Raw genomic sequence first — 20,799 nt, 5'->3', positions numbered from 1 at the left:
GATAGATAATCTAAAATTCTAAAGTAGATTTTATTGCTTCAAAAGATTAAAAGTGGCCTAAGTCTCAAATGCCAAGATCCTGACTGGTTGATGTTTGTGTTTTAGGTTACATTGTCTTCAGTGGGCCACGTCGAGCTAATGGTATACAGGGCTTGCGCTTCATCATCCAGTCAGAAAAGCCACCACACTACCTAGAAAGCAGAGTGGAAGCTTTCTTAATTACTATGGAAAAGTCCATAGAGGACATGACAGAAGAAGCCTTCCAAAAACATATTCAAGCATTAGCAATTCGTCGACTTGACAAACCAAAGAAATTATCTGCAGAGTGTGCTAAATATTGGGGAGAAATCATCTCCCAGCAATACAATTTTGACAGAGGTAAGGTAAAATTAGAACCCCAATATATTATGGCACTTAAATGTAAAATTTGAGAACATTGAGGCCATTCTACAAAATGGTATATATTTTGTGATTTGGCAGTAGAGTAGGGATGGCACTTTAAAAGAACTGTTATTTATTTATTTATTTTTTTAAGAAACCTTGTTATTTAAGATTCACACTAATTAGATGAATAAAAAATACAAAAGTAGCATTGGGCTGGGATAGTGGCTCAGTGGTAGAGCGCTCGCCTCGCACATGGGAGACCCTGGGTTCGATCCTTGGCACCACATAAAAATAGATAAGTGAAATAAAGGTATTGCGTCCAACTATAACTAAATAAATAAATACAAAAGTAGCATGGAATAATATCACAATTTAAAAAAATCTTTGTTTAATTCTAAGTTCTTCCAAATGTATTTTCTAACAAATACAGCTTTTTGGTGAAATGAAATAATAATGTACACATTGCTTTAAATACTTTTCATGATCAAATATAGCAGAGCCACATTTTAATATCCATAAATATGTACAAATACTTTAAGTACTAATGACTTTTTCCTATATTGGACATTCCAAAAATGGAGATAAATATGTCAAATATTATGGACATATACTAAAATATGAACATTCTATATTTAACATTGTTATTAGTAATAATATTGTGGTAAACATCTATGTACAGTAATTTATTTATTTGATTTTTTAAATAAATGACAGTGGAATGCATTACAATTCATATTACACATATAGAGCACAATTTTTCATATCTCTGGTTGTATATAAAGTATATTCACACCAATTCATGTCTTCATACATGTACTTTGGATAATGATGTTCATCATCTTCCACCATCATTGCTAATCCCCTGCCCCCTCTCTCCCCATCCACCCCTAAAAATTTCCTATTAGGATCCTTATCTCCTTTTCTTCTCCAAAACTACAGCTAGATCTCCCTGTAACTCACATTGGTATATTAATAACAAATCTAATTTCACTTGTTTGTTTGTTCTATCAGTGTACCCCCTGAGACTCTGAGCACAGATACATAGGTACCTATTTCCCATAACACTGAAAAAATGAAAAATTTATAGATTGAATTCCCCTAAGGGGAGGAATGATGGTGCACACCTGTAATCCCACAACTCCAGAGCCTCAGCAATTTAGTGAGGCTTTAAGAAATTTAGCAAGACCCTGTCTCAAAATAAAAAAGGCTGGGGATATAACTCAGTGGTAAAGACCCCTGCCCCTTCCCATCCCCCCAAAAAAAGAATGAATTAATCCCCTTGAGCCAGGTAGTGCCCTAGAGGCATGGGGTTTCAAACATTTTCTCTAGGGTTCTCCTAAAAATTTCACAGCTTTCAGATTTGGAAGATCTGTGCTTTCTGAAGTCCCCTGTCAGCTTCCTCTTACCTTTCCTCCAGAACAGAGATCAATAATAGAGTGCACTAAGCCACACTAGAAGTTAGGGGAGTTGAGTAGTGTATATATTCTGATATCGACAAGTTGAAGATTTTGGCCAAATCACCTTTTTGAGGCCTCAGTTTCCTGTAATTTTTCTAGAAGTTGGATTCACTATGAATGTATCTAGCATTTATTGAGCATTTACCATGTGCATAACATCACATGTCATTTTCTTGATTTTCTCACTACAGCCATATTGAGTAGTTGCCCCAATTTCTAGATGGGGAAACTGAGGCTCAGAAAAGTTGAAGTGAAGGTAGGGGATGAAGCTCAGTTGATAGAGCACTTGCTTGGCATGCACAAGGCCCTGAGTTCAACCCCCAGCACCACAAAAAAATAGAAAAGTCAAAGTGACTAACCCAAAATCCAGCAGCAAATAGCAGAGAGCCATGATGTGTAACCAAGGCTGGCCTCGTTCCTAAACCAAGGTTTTATTTTTAGCCAGGTTTGGTGGTGCCTGCCTATCACCTACCAACTTGGGGTGCTGAAGTAGGAGGATCACAAGTTTGAAGCCAGCCTCAGCAACTCAGCAAGACCCTGTTTCAAAATAAAAAATAAAAAGGACTGGGGATGTAGCTCAGTGGTAGAGTGCCCTTTGATTCAATCTCTAGTATTAAAAAAAAAAAAAAAAAAAACTGGATACTTGAAAGGCTTGGAGTGAAATGTATTGTAGTTTATTAGTATTTTTGACTGCTTAATGTGAAAATATTAGAAAACTATTGTTTGATTACTTTTTCAGATAATATAGAAGTTGCATATTTAAAGACCCTTACCAAGGAAGACATCATCAAATTCTACAAAGTAAGTTGAATATATTTATTTACATTTTGAGTGAAGGAAATGTGTTATATGTTGTGTTACTGTTTGACATTTAGCTTGGATTTATGAAGGTGCTTTTGTGAGTTTAAGTATTTTTGACACATTTTGACCTATTACTCTTAGAAAAAAATAGACAATTTTTATTGAACCCAGTAGTGTCTTGCTTTTCTTCTGAACTGAGGTCTACATTGGCTCTTCCCGCCTTCTAAATCCACCTCTCTGAACTCTCCCTTACCCCCCCCCCCTTTTTTTTTTTTTTGGTACCAGGGAATTGAACTCAGGAACAGTCAACTACTGAGCCACATCCCCAGCCCTTTTTTGTATTTTATTTAGAGACAGGGTCTCACCCAGTTGCTTAGCACCTTGGTGTTTTTTTTTTGTTTGTTTGTTTTGTTTTGTTTTGTTTTTTGGTCTGGGCTGGCTTTAAACTCATGATTCTCCTGCCTCAGCTTCCCAAGCCCTTGGGATTACAGGTGCCACTGTGCCCAGCTGTTCCTTTGTTTCTACTCCACTACGAAGAACATTGCTAAGCTTGTTTGGTGGGGAGGAAGAACAAAAAAAAAAAAAAAAAAAAATTGGAGAATCAGATTATTTTCCAGGCTCTGACAACTACACATTGTTTTCACCTACTTAGGCGCAACTGTGCCTCCTTTTTTAAATACATAATTACTCCCCTTTGAACTGTGTTCAGAAATCTTATGAGCTTTAAATGCCTGTGCTTAATGAGAAAGTTTATCATACAGAGAAAAGAAGCATTAAAGTCTTCCCAGAACAACTTTAAGAAGTTCACATCAGGGGCTGGGGTTGTGGCTCAGTGGTAGAGCGCTCACCTAGCATGCATGAGGCACTGGGTTCAATCCTCAGCACCACATAAAAATAAAATAATGTGTCCACCTAAAACTAAAAAAAAAAAAAAAAAAAAAAGAAATAAATATTTTTTAAAAAAAGAAGTTCACATCATCTAAATTTTCCCCTCCATAATAAAATCTTAAGAATAGCAAAATTTGTAGTAAGTAGTCATATAATGTAAATAGTATGTCAAGTACAGAAATTCAAAATTTATGCTGCAGTGGACTTATACTAATTTTAAAAGCTACATATGTTCTTTGTAATTTATTGGGACCACTACTTTATATAGAACACTTTTGTGCCTGGAAAAAAATAATACTCTGATTACTATAACACCTTAGAATTGTCTCTTAAGTGGTCTAACCATTTTGCCTAGATTATATCTGTGATTAGAAGCTGTTTCATTGGGAACTCAATCCCATCCCATTTTCACATCCCTTTAGAGGAGAGATCATTTACTTAAAATGTCATTTTCCAGAGGTATATTGTAGCTGCCTGCATAAGAATCTGTTTGCAGTCCTCATTAGCATGATTTTTGCACAGTAAGGCCTTATCACATTTTTCTCATATGTTAAGGTTTTCAATGCCCATTTAATTTTCATAGGGGAAAGTGGTTCTCTTACGCCATCTAGAAGTTATTTACACCTCTTCCCCCAAAATCTGCAAAACTGCAAGACTGCTGTTCTCTTACGTAAAACATGATTAATGTAGCTGACAACACCTTATTGATAAAAAAGAGGATGGATGTAGCACCATAGTTTCAGAATTTGACAACAAAAACCAATATTTTGAATGCATATTTTTAAATATATTTTTCAGTTGTAGTTAGGCACAATACCTTTATTTATTTTATTTGTAGGTGGTACTGAAGATCAAACCCAGGGCCTTGTACATGATAATAAGCAAGTGCTCTACTGCTGAGCTGCAACCCCAGCCCCACATTTTTTAAAAATATTTTTTAGTTGTGTACCTTTATTTTATTTTTATGTGGTGCTGAGGATCAAACCCAGTGCCTCATGCATGCCAAGTGAGTGCTCTACTTCTGAGCCACAACCCCAGCCTCTGGAAATCTTATTTTTAGGCAGTGAGAATTGTGCCATTTTGGTGGTGGAAATAGATAGCTGCGCAAGTTATTTTCTCTCTTTGTCTTGTGTAGAGGAAGGCATCTCTGTCTTATCTCAACTATTCATGCTCTTTTGCAGTAATAACCTTTGAAAATATGAAACTTTTTTTCCACATTTTTTATTCATGCATTATAGTTGTACATAATGATGGGATTTGTTGTTACATGCTCATATATACACACAATATAATAATATAATTATCTCATCCCAGCAGTTCTCCCTACCTTTCACCCGCTGGTCCTTTTTCTCTACTGATCTCCATATGATTTTCATGAGATTCTCCTGTATACACACCTTTTCCTTTTTCCTCTGTAGCTTCCGCATGTGAGAGAAAAATGAGACCCTGACCGTCCTGAGTTTGACTAATTTCATTTAACATAATGTTCCCAAGTTCCATCCATTTTCCTGCAAATGACATAATTTTATTCTTTTTTATGGCTGAATAAAACTCCATTGTGTATATATGCCACATTTTCTTTATCCATTTATTCATTGATGGATGCCTACGATGGTTCCGTAGTTTAGCTATTGTGACTGGTGTTGCTATAAACATGGGTATGCATGTATCAGAATAGTATGATGGCTTCAATTCTTTAGGATAAATACTGAGGAGTGGCATAGCTGGGTCATATGGTGGTTCCATGTGTAATATTTCTTTTCTTATTTTTTTTATACAATACCTTTATTCATTTATTTATTTTATGTGATGCTGAGGATCAAACCCAGTGCCTCACATGTGCTAAGCAAGAGCTCTACCACTGAGCTGCAACCTCCGTCCCATGCCTAATCTTTTTTTTTAATTGATTTTATTTTTTTAAATACACGACAGCGAAATGCATTACAATTCTTATTACACATTTAGAGCACGATTTTTCATATCTTTGTATATAAAGTATATTCACGCCAATTTATGTCTTCATACATGTACCTTTTTTTTGCTTTACAATTCTTACTACACATATATACCACAATTTTTCATATCTCTATTTGTATATAAAGTATGTTGACACCCAATTCGTGCCATGCCTAATCTTTCAAAGAGGCTCCATATTGATTTCCATAGTGGTTGTGTTAATTTACAGTCCTGCCACAGTGTGAAAGTGGTCCTTTTTCTCTACATCCTTTCCAGTGTTTATTATTTGTATTCTTGATAACTGCCATTCTGACTGATGTGAAGTGAAATCTCAGTATAGTTTTGATTTGTATTTCCCTAATTGCTACAGCTGTTGAACATTTTTTCATGTATTTGTCAGCCATTTGTATTTCTTTTGAGAAGTGTTTGTTCAATTCATTTGCCTATTTATTAATTGGGTTATTTGATTTTTATGGTGTAAAATTTTTTGAATTCTTTAGGTATTCTAGATATGAATCCTCTATCAAAAGAGTAGCTAGCAAAGATTTTCTCCCATTTTGTAGGTTCTCTCTTCACATTCCTAATTGTTTTCTTAGCTGTGCAGAAGCTTTTTAATTTGATGCCATCCTGTATATTCACTCTTGGCGTTATTTCCTAAGCTTTAGGGATCCTGGAACAAAGTTTTTGATATGAACTATAACCTCAGGTGGTCTTCATGTACATGAAAAGAGAGCTACAGCAGGGTAGTGAGGAGCAGAGGATTGGGGATAGGGCATGTGTTTCTTGACAGACAGCTCAATAAGTGGTCTACTAACCTACTGAGTCATCTTACCTCCTTCTGAGGTTCTTTTGTTTGTGGGGCAGCAACAGGAACATGTGGAGCCAGGCTCCATCCCAACACCAACTGGTAGTTTTGTGACCTCAGCCAGGTTACTTAAGCGCTAAAACCTGTTTCCTTATCTACAAAGTAGAATTGATTGGAATATTATAGGAATGAGGTATTTAAAATATTTGGCACTTAGTAGCATTTAATAAGTAGTGTTGAAGGTTTTGGTGCTATAAATCAGAATGTGTTGTTTCTTTTTTTTTTTAATTTTTTTAAATTTTAGATGGACACAATACCTTTTATTTATTTATTTATTTTTATATTTTGCCTAGCATTGAACACAGTGCCTCACACATGCTAGGCACCACTCTTGCTCCACCACTGAGCCACAACCCCAGCCCATGTTTTACTTCTTGATGTTACAAAATAAATTTTAATTGTACTTATTTGCCACTCGAGACCATTTTGTTTTGGGGGGATAGGTATTTATCCTCAGTTAACTACAAAAAAAGGTTATCACATTCTGTACTTTTTGGTTTCTCAGATATTCATCTTGAAGTATTATTAGTTACAGTTGTTCACAAAAGATGATGTTCTAATGTAACTTGCTTAAGCTGAATCTAGAGTAGCGTTTCCCTAGTTGTGCTCCAGCTGGTATTCTACAAGATATTAACAGAGGCATCTAAGAAAAAGTGTTTCTTAGGGCTGGGTGGGGTGTGCCTCAGTGCCTACCATATGCAAGGTCCTGGGTTTGGTCCCCAGACTGCAAAAAGAGAAAAGAAAAGAAAGACATTCTTAGATGAGGTTTTACGTATTACTGGAGGCAGGCCTGGGCTAAGACCCTAAAAAAAGCTGGAGAGGTCAGAACAGGCCTATGGGGGTCATCTGGGCCATCCTGTCAACAGAGGACAGGGGCAACCATGGTCAGGCTTGCTGTGAAACATCATCAGGCCTTCCTTTGTAGCCACACGGGACCAGGCTTATAATAACTGCTCCATAAATAACTGTTGGGTGAATTTGGCTTGCCCAGTGATCTCTCTAGTCTGTGAAACATCACATCTGGCTAAAGCATCAGATATCTCCTCCTACCTTATCACAATTCCCCCACCACATCCGCACCCTGTTTTGGAGGTAGGATGCTGGAGGGGCTGGGGATTGAACAGGGGCATTCACTAATCTACAACCCCAGCCTTTTTAATTTTTTATTTTGAGGCAGGGCCTCACTAAGTTGCTGAACTTGCTATCCCCCTGTTTCAGCCTCCCAAGTTGCTAGGATTCTAGGCAGGAGTCACCAAGCCTGGCATTTTGACTCCCTTTTATTTTTAATATTGAGATGGGGTCCTGCTGAAATGTCCAAGCTGGCCTTGAACTTGTGATCCTTCTGTCTCAGCCTCCTGAAGTTGCTACAATTATAAGTGTGGTTCACCATACCCAGCAGCACTTCATCACAATTTGTACCCCTTTGGAAAATGGTGATCTTGCTCTTCTTTCTGCCTAGGAAATGTTAGCAGTAGATGCCCCAAGGAGACATAAGGTATCCGTTCACGTTCTTGCCAGGGAAATGGATTCTTGTAAGTATTAAATATTGACTTTTTTTAAGTCTGTGTTTTAGGCTCATGTTGAATCATATGATGGCTATCCATTGCCATAGCCATATGACTTATAGAGCATTAGAATGTAGACAGATAAGGGGAAATAGAGTCTGCTCTATGGAAGCAAAAATAAGAGGGAAGGGGAAATGAAGCTGTGAAGGGAAAAAAAAAAACAGTACCAGGTGACAGTGCCAGGGTAGCCACAGATTCACAGGAAAACACAGCTGATGCCAGTGGGCTGACTCCAAAGAGGCTTTATGGTATCACTATGTGTGGGAAGCAAGATTCAGCAATTTACCTACTTGTCTCCTCCTCTTACTATTTAGCCATTAACCCCCCTGACCTTCTGGGTTTTACTGCATCCTTCTGGGTGTGTGGAGATCCATCCTGTCAAATCAAACTTGAGCACTAAGCTGCTGCTGCAGCCAAGGCTTTATGACCTCAGTAACATCATTAACCATCATTGAGGACACTCAAAAGGCAGGACAAGCAATCAATTACTTGGGAGCAGGCAGCCTGAGAGAATCTGAGATGCACATGAGTTAGACCTGATTGGATCTAGCTTGGATTTTTTTTTTTTTTCCAGATTTGCTCTTGTATGCAAGTATGAGTATAGCAAAGCTTTAAACCTTTCATTTTCTTATAGGTCCTGTTGTTGGAGAGTTCCCCTGTCAAAATGATATAAATTTGTCACAAGCACCAGCCTTGCCACAAGTAAGAAACATTATGTTAGCTTGTACTGTCAGAGGACTTAGAAAAAGCTTGTTCATCAGGACACATAAGACCTAGAGGTTTCAAGTCACCAGGAGTTTGAGCTTCTACTTTAGTTCCCCCTACACTGTCTGATTACTTAAGTTCTGCCCTTGTCTTCCTTTGCTTCTTGTTTGAACAGTTGTAGCACTTTGCATTGAGTCATCTCTGGTCACATGTATCCCCAGAATATTAGAGTGAGACCTCTTAGTCTTTTCCACAGTGCCTCTGTGGCAAGTGACAATATGAGCAGGCCCTTGCTAGATGGGCATACCAGCTTGTGCTGCTCTGCTGAAGCCTTGGTGCCCAGCCCCTGATGAGCCAGACTTTGTATGCCCATTTGAAAGCCAGGAGTCTGCCTGCTGGCCCAGAATCCCACTAGTGACACTCACCATAGGTTTGCATAAACCAATCTATGACCCCTTGACCCTACTGATCTAAAAAAGATCAACAGATAACAATCTATGGAGTATCCCCTTATATGGTGTACTTTCTTTCCCTGAAGAAAAATTGGTGTCCTCTTCAGTCTATTTTTAAATTAAACACACTAAAAGGAAACTTTTTTTTCTTTGCAGCCTGAAGTGATTCAGAACATGACTGAGTTCAAGCGTGGTTTGCCGCTATTTCCCCTTGTGAAACCACATATTAACTTCATGGCTGCAAAACTCTGAAGATTCCCATTCACTGCTGGGAAAGTAAAAGAGGATGTATTCCTGAGTCTTCCAGAGCCTAGGAAAACAGTCTTGGCCACTTTAATAGTTTCTGGTTCATTATCAGAGACACAGACAAAAAGAAGTTGTCAAATGTCATTATGTAGAAATATTAAAAATCCAAAGTAATTAAATTACAGTCTTAGAGATGTAGAATATTTTTAAAATACATGCCTCAAATATTTTACATTTTTCTTTTCATTACTAAGAGAAATTTCCCTTATAACTGCTTAAAATGATGAATGATATTCCTATAGAATCTTTCTTCCCTATTCTGTAAAATAGTCACTTGTCTGAAGAAAATAAAAGTTAGCTTTTTTGTAAAAGCCTCCTAGGTTGGCATAGAAGGCTTTAAAACATTTAAAAGGGTATTACCTTTTTAAAAATTGATCTTCAAATTTGCTTTCTACTTGATGGTTTCATGTAAATCAATGGAGAACATGACATTTGGCAGATAATGCACAAAGCAAAGTCATTTTCTTTTATTAGTGAAATTGCTGGTTATATAAGGTATGGTTTTAATCTTTTTATAAAATTTGAACATGTTTTTTATTCCAACTAGCAAAATGCTGGAAAAATCTAGAATACCCTACTTATTTACAGTGCTAGAAATACAGATTTACCCTACATCAATTTTGTCCCAAACTGAATTTCTCAGGATTACTGTGGTTTGTTTTTGATTGAATTATATTGCCATTCTTGTTCATAGTTGGTTTGCAGTGTTCTGTCAGTTTTACCATTTCTCATCAACATATTGCTGTATTTACTTAACAAGTACAAATAGAGTCAACTTCAGATTCTACTGAGTGTGTGACATGCTTTTCAAACATCAGCTATTGTTACCACCCTTAACTTTTTACTACAGTGAAATTGCAGTCAGTGTGTGAACCACAATATTTTGCCCCTTTATGAATTTAAAAGGCAGCAAATACAAAGCCACCTTTTTGGAGATATGCATTCTTAAGTAGTGAGTTCTATAAGATTAAATCCCTCGTTGATACCAGTCTGATCTTGCCTTAAGTGTTATTTTTTTTAATATATAAATATAAACATACATACAGATGACTGGAGTGGACTTTTAAAAATATTTTTTTCATGAGATACTATTTTAGGTGAAATTGTTATTGTAGATTTAACAGCTGTTTTGAAATATTTACTATTATTAAAACTTGCTTCAAGAGAAATTGTGAATATATTTCCACATACAGGCACTAGTAATAGTAAGTGGTCCTGTTGTCCACTAACTCAGGCAAAGAATGGCATTTTCAAATGAAATGTAACCTCCCCTTATGACTTGATTTGCCAGGACTTCTTTCTGTGGAGTCATGTCTTTTCACATCTTAGGTTTTTCCATTTTCCAAATTATCTCAATTTGGGGCAAGAATGATACTAGTCACAACCTAGGAGACTGCTTTCAAAAGCAGGGCTCCCTTTCTATTGTCAGGTCAATGTGGTGCTGTAACTGTCTTTTTATCTAACTTCAAGAGCCTCCTTGTGTGAAGCGGTCTTGGTCCATCAGAAGGTATATGAAGTTATCACTTCCTTCTGGTCTCATGCATTTGTAGACTATGCAGCTTTTCATCAAACTGCAAATATATACAAGATGAATCTAAAATTTGTCCTGAGTGTTTAAATCCATCACTGTAAAAGTAAATGAAAATCCACCTACCTTTTCTGTGGATAATTATGTGCTATTGAGTAACTTTTAGCTCTTTAAAAACAAAAATGAATAAAATTTACAAGTGTCATTTGTATGAGGAAAGGCACCTGAAGAGATCTGAAAGCAATTCCTTGTAGTCTTCCATGAACCTGCACTTGTTTAGTGTGCTCCAGCACTTTCTGGTTTCCAAATGGGATCTAGAGCTACTGTTGGGTCACTCAGGCATACTAATGGATTCATTTAAATGGATCCCAGCTGCAGTCCATGAGCAATAACAGACTACCCCAAATACTTCTATTTACTCCGTGTTTAGCAGATGAGATTTGTGAAACACATTAAGTTATTAGTTACTGGGGACTTTTTAAGTCTTGTTTTTGACTAGTTGATGTGAAAGAGCATGTGACACAGCCAGTATGATAGAGTCCTAGGGTTTTCCTGTTTACAATAAATTGGCTGAATTAAAACTCTGGAGTTTGCATTTGTATTATTTCTACAAGTTTTAGTGAACTAAATCCTAAACCAATCCTCAGCCTATCTTTCAACAACCCAATTTGACAAGATTCCTTGCTTTCATTATTCCTAATGTGGAAAGCAGTTAATTCATATATAAAGTATATCTGGGAAACAATGATTTGCTGAAATAAATGACTCAATTTCCCACTCTCTTTTTTTCCCAGAATATTTATTAATCAACTATTATGTGTCAAGTTAAGGTTAATGTTCATTTTAGACATAAAGGAACAAGAAAGAAAAGTCTTTGCCCTCATGGAGTTTACACTGTAGGGGGGATAGCAAATATAAAAGCAGACAGTTATGGACATAAAGAAAGTGGGCTGAGAAGATGTGGCATGAGCTTGGGTGGCAGGAAGGGCTTCTCTCTGTTGTGAAATGACAGGAAGGAGCCAGCAGCAAACTGGGAGAAAGCATCCAGGTAGATCTTCCTTTTTTCCCCTGTCTCCCTTTACTTCTCGGCTTGATCCAAAATGTCTCAAAGGAAGCCAAGTCCAGAAGAGAAAGCTCTAGCCTTTATTATCAGGGCTTCCAGGGCCTGGGTAGACCGACAGAGGAGATTGCCATGGAAGGATCTAGATGGCCCCTTCCCTCCTGGGCATGGTGTGGGGTTTCCTCTGGCCAGGGGCAGAGGTCTGACTGACATGTCTTTTGGGAAACCTAGCCCCAGGACCATCTCTCTCAAGTGTCCCTAAAGTCCCAGGCCAGCCAGAAGCCAGGGCTGAGCCAATAGGGTGCGTGGGGATGCCCAATCCTCAGGTCACCTGGCACCCAGGAGCACTGGCTTAAGGGTGGGGCCTCTTGAGCATCCTTTTTTTTTTTTTTAAGGGCTTTTGTTTGTTTAATACATCTGAAAAGAATGCATATACAAAGAATTGAGACAGAAAAAAGCATTGGTTCAACACTAATGAATCTACAAGTTTTAGGATTTGGGGAAAGTGGAAAAAGATTAAACATTTTTAAAAACTGGAAACTGCAACCAAATAAGCTGAAAAAAATAATCCCTATTAACACTTATGAAGACTCTCCACAAGTCTCAAGCCATGATTTTCATTAAAGAATATCACTGGGCTAGGGGGGCCTCATACGCAAAACAGAAATAAGGGGATTCCCAACTGGTCAGTCTCCTTGTAGGTAAATGTTCTCCCACCCCACCCACCACCAGCTTCTTCATGAAGCAGGCCCACATCCTCAAACCTGAAAGGATGCCAATCATCCTGCAGGCATCTGTCTTCTAGCACCACCCCTCGAAGTTCTTCTGTGTGCCAGGTCTTCAACTGGGTTCTAGGACCACCACACAGTGAGTTGCAAATCTATGCTAAGTATACAAAACAATGACAAGAAAAAAAATTGTTTTTTAATTACAAACTAAATTCATCTGGTGTATTTCAAAAGGTGCAATACTATTCTTCATTTATCAATGAAAGAAGTTAGAAATGAACTCCCCCCCCAAAAAAAAAAAAAAAAAAAAAAAAAAACGGCAAACAAATTTCCTTGAAAGTCACAGTCACATATAGGAGTGCGTCTTAGAAAAGAGGAGGGCAAGACAGCTGCCACCCATTTTCATGAATTTCATCAAATACTGGATCTACTCAAGGGTGGAGAGAAAAGGCAACTTTCAAAAAGGAGTATATTATTAAACAAGGCATTTACTATACTCCTTCCTAAGAGCACTAGGTGGGGAACACATTTTTCTAAATTAGATCTAGGAAGTGGAATGTGGAATCAATTTGTCCTCCTCTCCTAATGGCTGTCCATCAGTTAATTTTTTTAAAAAAAGACTAAAAAATAAACCCCACACACACTCCCCCTACACCAAAAAAGGCTGGGGGGGTGCAAAAGTGTCCCAGATTACTCATTACTCTCCAGGTTGGAACCAGGGAATGGCTTCAACAAATTAGTCTGTTACAAAGTCATCACAAGCATACCTTGCTTTTAAACCAAAAAAAAAAAAAAGTTTTTTTTTTTCTTTTTAAACAACAAAAACTAGTACTGATCACTTTCTGACAATACACAATTACTCAAAGTTAACTAGTATGGCGAGTAGGGAAGCATACCTATGGGCCTTGTCTCATGAGTGCATGTTTGTAGGTGCAGGGCATTTGTCATTATTGCAGAAACAAATTTTAATTTTTAATCTTTAGTTTGATTTAAACAATGCTTTTAGTGTGATGCCGACACCAACTGTGCAGAAAGGGCTCTGAAGAGATGTTCATAGCAGCACACACCTGCGGCTCTGCTCTTCTTTGGTTCTGGAGGCTCCAGGGCAGCTAATATTGCTTCATCGAACACATTCTTTAGGCCTTTCTGTGTGAGTGCAGAACACTCCACATACTTGACAGCCTTCAGATCACGGGCCAGCTTTTCAGCAGTCTCTGGAGTGATAGGCTTCTGTTTGTTCTTGGCAAATTTCTCAATAGTAGATGGGTCATCTCTGAGATCAATTTGGGTCCCAACAAGCAAGAAAGGAGTCTTTGAACAGTGGTGAGTTATCTCAGGCACCCACTTTTCTTTCACATTTTCAAATGAGGACGGAGAAACCACTTAAAAACAGACTAGAAATACATCTGTTTGTGGATAACTCAGCAGTCGTAATCTGTCATAATCCTCTTGCCCTGCAGTATCAAAAAGTCCAAGAGTATATGGCTCTCCACCAATCATAACTGTGACTGCATAGTTGTCAAAAACAGTTGGTACATACGGATGGAAATTTGTTCGTTGTGTAGGATATCAGGAGGCGTGTTTTACCAACAGCGCCATCGCCCACAACAACGCATTTAATTGTTTGCATTGTGGAAATAGTTTTGTATCCACTTTAAATATTTCAAATTTGATGACCTCAGTTTCTCCACCGGGGTGTTCCATCCTTTCTGATTTGTAGGCCAGGTCATCAAGCATAACAAGGGTGGACCTGGTTCTCAGGATTACAGAGATTGTGATATCACCAAAGAGAGGCTGACCCCCATCCCAGCCCACTGGAGGACACATTAGGAAGACATGAGGATGGACCTCATAGGAGAGGAGGAAGAGAACAGAGGGGGATCCTGTGTGCAATAAGATGCCCAGATCAGGTGGGGATACCAGGAGGTGCCAGGGTCATTTCTTGGCACAGTTTGCTGGGTCCAGGGCAGCAATGTTATCAGCAGCTGTGATCAGGTGGATAATGCTGGTTAGGGACTTGACCAAGGCAAATGGGGCAGTGACCCAGAGGCCCATTCAGAAAAGCCCCACAGAGCTGGAGCCAACTCATGGTCCTTCAGAGAAATTGAATAGGTACAGGAGGCAGTAAAAGAGCTCATTTGCAGCACAGAGGGTGAACAGAGCAGGCCTGGAGATATATAGATCCAAAGCACTGGATTCCCTAACAGGTCCATCATCTTGTGACTCTCACTGTCTCCAATCACAGAACTATAGTGGTGCATCCAGTGACTGGCCACCTCCAAACTCATGCTGAGCTGGAAGAAAAGGGTAGCTCAAGGGTACAGCAGGGTCAGGTTGACCAACAGACACATGGTGGAGCAGCATGTCCAACATGGCCCCAAACCAGGTTCCTTGATAAAGGGCTCTAGCAGCGAGTCCATCAAAAGTGTCCAGAATGCATTCTGCTGTCAGTATAACTAATTAGAACAACAACAAAAGTTTCCAGAAGTCTGCTGAGCAGGTAGAAGGAGGAGACTGAGCAGGCAGGAGGGCATGACTTAGAAAGCAGTGATGGCGAAGGCAATCCGGACATTACAGATAAGGTTAGGCACCAAAAGAAGGTATTTTCGCTTGGCATCATAGTGGTCCCTTTGCTGTACTGGGCCCCCTTGGGAGGTGCCAACACTGTCCCAGCTATGTCTTAAGCTGTTCCTTGCTCAGAAGGAACCAGTTAGAGAATTTCAAACAGCCTCACTCTTCAGTCTGGCACCATGGCCACGCCCCTGGTGCCCAGCCCCAGATATTAAAGCTCGAAGCTGGCAGGAACATGGGCCAACCAGATGTGCTCTGGGCACATGGGCCATGCTCAACACACCCTTCTGTTGGGCAGCATCTCACCTCCTCCCTCCCGGCAGGTCCACCCCACCCAGCATCGATCCCTGCTGCTCAAGCTGTGCTCTGCTTCCAGATTGGAGAATGGAAGACGAACCAATTTCACACCCCTAAAATAGATCACTTTTGTAAAATAGAAATGTCCATATTTCAGGGCTGGGGATGTGGCTCAAGCGGTAGCGCGCTCGCCTGGCATGTGTGCGGCCCGGGTTCGATCCTCAGCACCACATACAAACAAAGATGTTGTGTCCGCCGAAAACTAAAAAATAAATATTTTTTAAAAACTCTCTCTCTCTCTCTCTCTCTCTCTCTCTCTCTCTCTCTCTCTCTCAAAAAAAAAAAAAAAAAAAGAAACAAAAAGAAAGAAACATCCATATTTCAGATTGTAAGTATTGTCACTAACCTGAACCTCAGAAAGGTGTATTTCCTAGCCTTGAAAGGGAAGAAAATAATAAAATCTCTCTCCTTTACGGTTAATCTTTACATCTTCTTGCCACATCTCCAGCTGCAGGTTAGGCAGATGTCCAGTCTCTGGTCTCTGACCCCATCAGTATAATCCTTCTACTCATGCTGGCCATCTGGCTCCGTTCCTCTGTTTTCAGCCTAGGACATTTGTTCAGCCCACACAGACAGCATTGTGCTTAGGGATGGATGATATGGAGGTCAAGAGCAACCCCAAGTTATGATTTAGGGCTGTCTTCCTCTCTTTCACCATCAGATTCCTTTATAGTTTTCAGTACCTTTTTTTTTTTTTATTCAAACCTCCATTCAGATCTTTAGACTACAGGTCTTATTGATCCATGTGATTTCCTATAATAGCTTCCAAGTCCATTGATTTATTCGTGAAAAAAGAAGGGCAGTTTTTTTTTCTTTTCTTTTTTTTTAAGTATCTTACAAATTTTAATTTCTAATCAAGTAAACATCAATTTCCATAAACCACTGAAGCCTAAAACTACTGGACTCCTTTCTTATTATTAAAGTGGAAAATGTCCTGCAGGCCAAAGTGAGGTGACTACTGTGGCTCATGCCCAGCTATGACTTAAGCCATTTCTTGCTCAGAAGGAATCAGTTAGAGAATTTCAAACATCACCTATACAAGGTCCTGGCTGCAGCTGATGTTTTGTTCATAAGCTCAGGGGGAGCTCTTTGTGGGTTACCTGTTGGACTCATGCATAGCTGCCTCGTTTGGTGGTTCTGGTTTTGGTCTTTTGATATTAGTTTTTGGACTTGGGGTTTTGTTTCTTGTTGTTTGATTTGGGGTTGTTGGGTTTTGTTGTTTGATTTTAGTTTTTGTTTTTGTTACCAGAGACTGAACCCAGGGGTACTTAACAATTGAGCCACATCTCCAGTTCTTTTTATTTTTTGAGATAGGGTCTCACTGAGTTGCTTAGGGCCTCATTAAATTGGCTTTGAACTTGTGATCTTCCTGTCTTGGCTCCTAAGTAGTAGAAATTATAGGCAAGCATCATCCCACCTGGATGTTTTGTTTTGTTCTGTTAACTTTTTTTAGTTGTAGATGGACAAAATATCTTTATTTTTATTAATTTATTTATTTTAATGTGGTGCTGAGGATCGAACCCAGAACCTCACGCATGCAAGGCAAGCACTCTACCACTAAAGTACATACAACCCGAGCCCTATTTCGGTTTTCAATTTTGATTTTTTGTTTGTTTTGTTTTGTTTTAGCTAGCATCCTTAGTACTGCTGCTTAGGCTCTGAGTGGTAAGGTTATGATAGGGCCTCTCAGTCAGTTCTTCCTAAAAGGACACTCTCATGGACCATTATAGGGTCCTGAAAGACATCAGGCAGGGCAACTTTGTCCAGGTGAAATTGGCCTACCATCTCCTCACAGAAACTTAGGTGGCTGTGAAAATTCTGCCCAAAATAAAGCAGAACTTCCCTTGCATTATATTCAAACTGGTTATAATGGAGACCTTGGAATACCCAAATGTGATTCAGCTGTTTCAAGTTATTGAAACCATTGAAAATATCTACCTGTGTGATGGAGCATGCAGGTGGATGACATCTGCAGCACTACATCCTGGAGGCTGGTAGCATGCAGGAAGAGGAACTCAGAGAGTGGGGAGAGATTATACGTGCCATGAGATGCTGCCACAAGAAGGGCATCGTGCACAGTGATCTGAAGCTGGAGAGCATCCTCATGGATGCCAGAGGAGACATCAGACTATTGACTTCAGCCTGGGCAGAAGCTGGACAGGATCTGAGGAACTCTCTGGTACTGTGCCCCAGAAATCTTCCCAGGGTTAAGAATATAACAGCCCTGCAGTGGACATCTGGAGCCTGGGTGTTATTCTGTACATCATGGTCACAGGTTGTCACCCATTTAACAGGACTACTTTATCTCAGCTGAAGGAGCAAGTCCTGCACACAAGGTACAACATTTCCTCTCAAATTTCCACTAATGTGAAATGCCTCAACAAATAGTAGCTGTGGACCCGACGCAGAGGCATATACTAGACCAAAACATGGCCACCTGCCAAGCCAGGGTGAAGAATTCTAGTGAGTCAGTCTAGGGAGCCACTCCCCAACCACCTGGACCCCACAATAATGATTATCATGTTTGACATGGGTTACAACCCATTCAATACCTGGGTATTTTTGGTAAATAGAAAATGTGATGAGGTAATAGCTATCTACCTGATACTCTAGGACCAGACAACCCAGAGGATGGGCTGGGTTCAGTTAAGCCTGGCATCCACAGGTTTGACCTTGCCCACACCCCACAGATCCTTACACTTTCCCTCTCTACCCAAAGAGGGGTGCTAGTAAGCCTGCCCTTCTCACCTACCCTTCTTTTACTTTGAGCATCAGCTGCCTGAGGAGACCAAGCAGTCAGGACAGAAGGGAAGCAGAAAAGCCAACCTGCCTGCCATTGCTTTCTGTAGCCCACATGCGTGGACCCCTACTCCCAGCATAGCCCCCCAGCATGTCCTTCTGCCCCCAACATCTAACTCCTTGACTCTCTTCACCTGGCAACCCCATGCTGGGCCCTCAGCCTTTACCCATGACAGCAACAAGAACTGAAAGGGGGTGACTAGGAGGATTGCCACCTGCATTCAACGAATATGTTTCTGTGTGCCATTTCGCTCTGGGCCAGCCTGAAAGATAGGCAGGCCCAAGATTCAGGAAAAAAAAAAATTGGCTCCAATGAAAGTGAACAGCTAAAGACAGAGGGGAAAAAACAAAAGACAGAGAACCAGGAGCTCTGTGGATCCTGACATCATGGTGTGGGTGTTGGCCAGGAGCGGACTCAAAACAGCTGCAGGAAGGTAGTAAGCAAACTGCCTCAGGCTTCTCCACATGGATTCCAGTAGGGAGGACAACAAGAGCCACAGGGAGACCCTGGTGGGTTGGGGGAGCATTTGCCCCAATCAGGCAGTTGCTTTTCACCTTTTCACATGCACCATCTTAATTGACCCTCCCAACCTTTGCCTATTTTGGACAGCAGAGGACCAGATCTCACAGTCTGTGCTCCTTTCCCCCCACCCACTGTTGTTTCCACTTTTCTAGGCTTAATTATCACCACTGCCTGCAGGATCACCCAGCGTGTTGAAATTAATCCAGATCCACACATCCTAGCCTGCTAAGACCTTAAATCCAGTGAAGCTCTCCTTCCTATTGCCCCTGGAATAATAGAGAGCACCTGAGATCTTTTTAGAAATTTGGAAGAAGCTGGGCATGGTGGTACACACCTGGAATCCCAACAACTCAGAGAACTCAGGAGAATTGCAAGTTCAAGGCCAGACTCAGAAATTTAGCAAGACTGTAAGCAATTTGATGAGACCCTGTCTGAAAATAAAAAATAAAAAGAGCTGGGAATGTGGCTCAGTGGTTAAATGCCCTTGGGTTCAATCCTTGTGTTATGGTTTGGATATTCAGATATATGGTTTGGATATCAGGTATGTAGCCATTACCTCACACCCAAATGGTTGAGCTGATCATCAATGGCCAATTATATAATCCATCATACACATATAATGAAGCTTCCGAGAGCTTCTGGATAGCTGAACACATGGAGGTGCTGAGAGGATGGCATACCCAAAGAGGGCATGGAAACTCTGTGCCCCTTCCCCACCCCCACTATACTTAGCCCTGTGGATCCTTCATCTAGCTGTTCATCTGTATCCTATGTAATATCCTTCATAATAAGCAAGTAAATGTAATTGTTTCCCTGAGTTCTGTGAGCCATCACAGCAAATTAAACCCAAGAGGGGTGCAGTTTATAGCCTGTTGGTCAGAAGTACAGGTAGTAACCTACTACTTGTGATTGGCATCCTAACTGAGTGGGGGCAGACTTGTGGGACTGAGCCCTTAATTTGCAGGATCTGACGCTTGAGAATTGAATTGCACCTAGCTGGTGTTCACTGCAGAATTTCTTGGGAGTGTGTGGGGAAACCCATACACATTTGATGTCAAAGTTCTTTGTTGAGTGTGAGCTAAAACAACTTTTTTCATCCAAAGCCCCTATAATAAAGGACAAATTAACAAAAGAAAAGCATACAAACTTATTTTGTATAAGCTTCGTACAACACAAGAGCCTTTATAAGGAAATAAAGACCCAAGGAAACAGGTGAATCCATTTTTTTGTACTAGAGATTGAACCCCAGGATGTTCCACCACTGAGCAGCTATATCCCCAGATTTTTTTTATTTTTTATTTTGAGACAGGGTCTCACTAAGTTGCTGAGGCTCTCATTCAAGTGCTAAGGCTGTTCTCAAATTTATAATCCTCCTGCCTCAGCCTCCCAAGTTGCTGGGATTATAAACGTGTGCCACAGTAGCCAGAAAATCCAAGTTTTGGGTTTTTGTTTGTTTTGGTGTGTGTGTGTGTGTGTGTGTGTGTGTGTGTGTTAGATTTAATGAAGCAGGTGTGTCATGGGGAGAAGAGATGTCTCTGGAGAAGAGTCTGAGGAGTTCCCAGAGGGAAGGAGGAATTCAGGACCACTGGAGTTCTTGGCCTGACAGAAAAGAATTTCAGCAAGACCCAGAAAAAGGCATAGACAGAGGTTTATTTGGGAAGCAGATACATATTCAAGCGAGCATGCAGGGTGTCTTGAGAGTGAGAAGCCCTGCCTTGGGTTAGGGTCCAGTATTTACAGAAGGGCAGTAGTTAGGGGCTGGGCTGGAGGTGGAGCCAGGTAGAGCCACACAATTTTCACCAGTTTTTCCTGTGCTCCTATATTTTCTTCATTCACAAGGGTGTAGGCCCAGGC

At 40.1% G+C, this 20,799-nt stretch overlaps 1 protein-coding gene and 2 pseudogenes across 5 annotated transcripts in view; 1 reads left to right on the top strand and 2 right to left on the bottom strand.

The window, feature by feature from the left end:
- The window catches only part of IDE (insulin degrading enzyme), a 94,488-nt gene extending 82,996 nt beyond the window's left edge, over positions 1-11,492 (top strand). For all 3 annotated transcript variants that reach the window (XM_081268550.1, XM_081268549.1, XM_081268551.1), the window contains 5 exons: positions 106-378; positions 2,581-2,642; positions 7,811-7,883; positions 8,551-8,618; positions 9,230-11,492. In XM_081268550.1, coding sequence (XP_081124676.1) covers positions 106-378; positions 2,581-2,642; positions 7,811-7,883; positions 8,551-8,618; positions 9,230-9,325 — 572 coding nt within the window. In that variant the 3' untranslated portion in view covers positions 9,326-11,492. The remainder of the gene's footprint in view (positions 1-105; positions 379-2,580; positions 2,643-7,810; positions 7,884-8,550; positions 8,619-9,229) is intronic.
- Positions 11,493-13,746: 2,254 nt separating this feature from the next.
- On the bottom strand, positions 13,747-14,325 carry LOC308634723 (cell division control protein 42 homolog; annotated as a pseudogene). Its single transcript has one exon. The product of its transcript is annotated as a cell division control protein 42 homolog (transcript).
- A 305-nt stretch (positions 14,326-14,630) lies between these two features.
- On the bottom strand, positions 14,631-15,312 carry LOC308634409 (CDP-diacylglycerol--inositol 3-phosphatidyltransferase-like; annotated as a pseudogene). Its single transcript has 2 exons — positions 15,186-15,312; positions 14,631-15,136 (listed from the first exon to the last, which is right to left on the bottom strand). The product of its transcript is annotated as a CDP-diacylglycerol--inositol 3-phosphatidyltransferase-like (transcript).
- Between the last annotated feature and the right edge of the window lie 5,487 nt (positions 15,313-20,799).

This window comes from Spermophilus citellus (assembly GCF_964194105.1).
Source record: "Spermophilus citellus genome assembly, chromosome: 15".
In the NCBI taxonomy this organism is placed as follows: Eukaryota; Metazoa; Chordata; class Mammalia; order Rodentia; family Sciuridae; genus Spermophilus; species Spermophilus citellus.
Note: the sequence above shows the minus strand (reverse complement) of the source record. Positions and strands in the feature narration are given on the sequence as shown.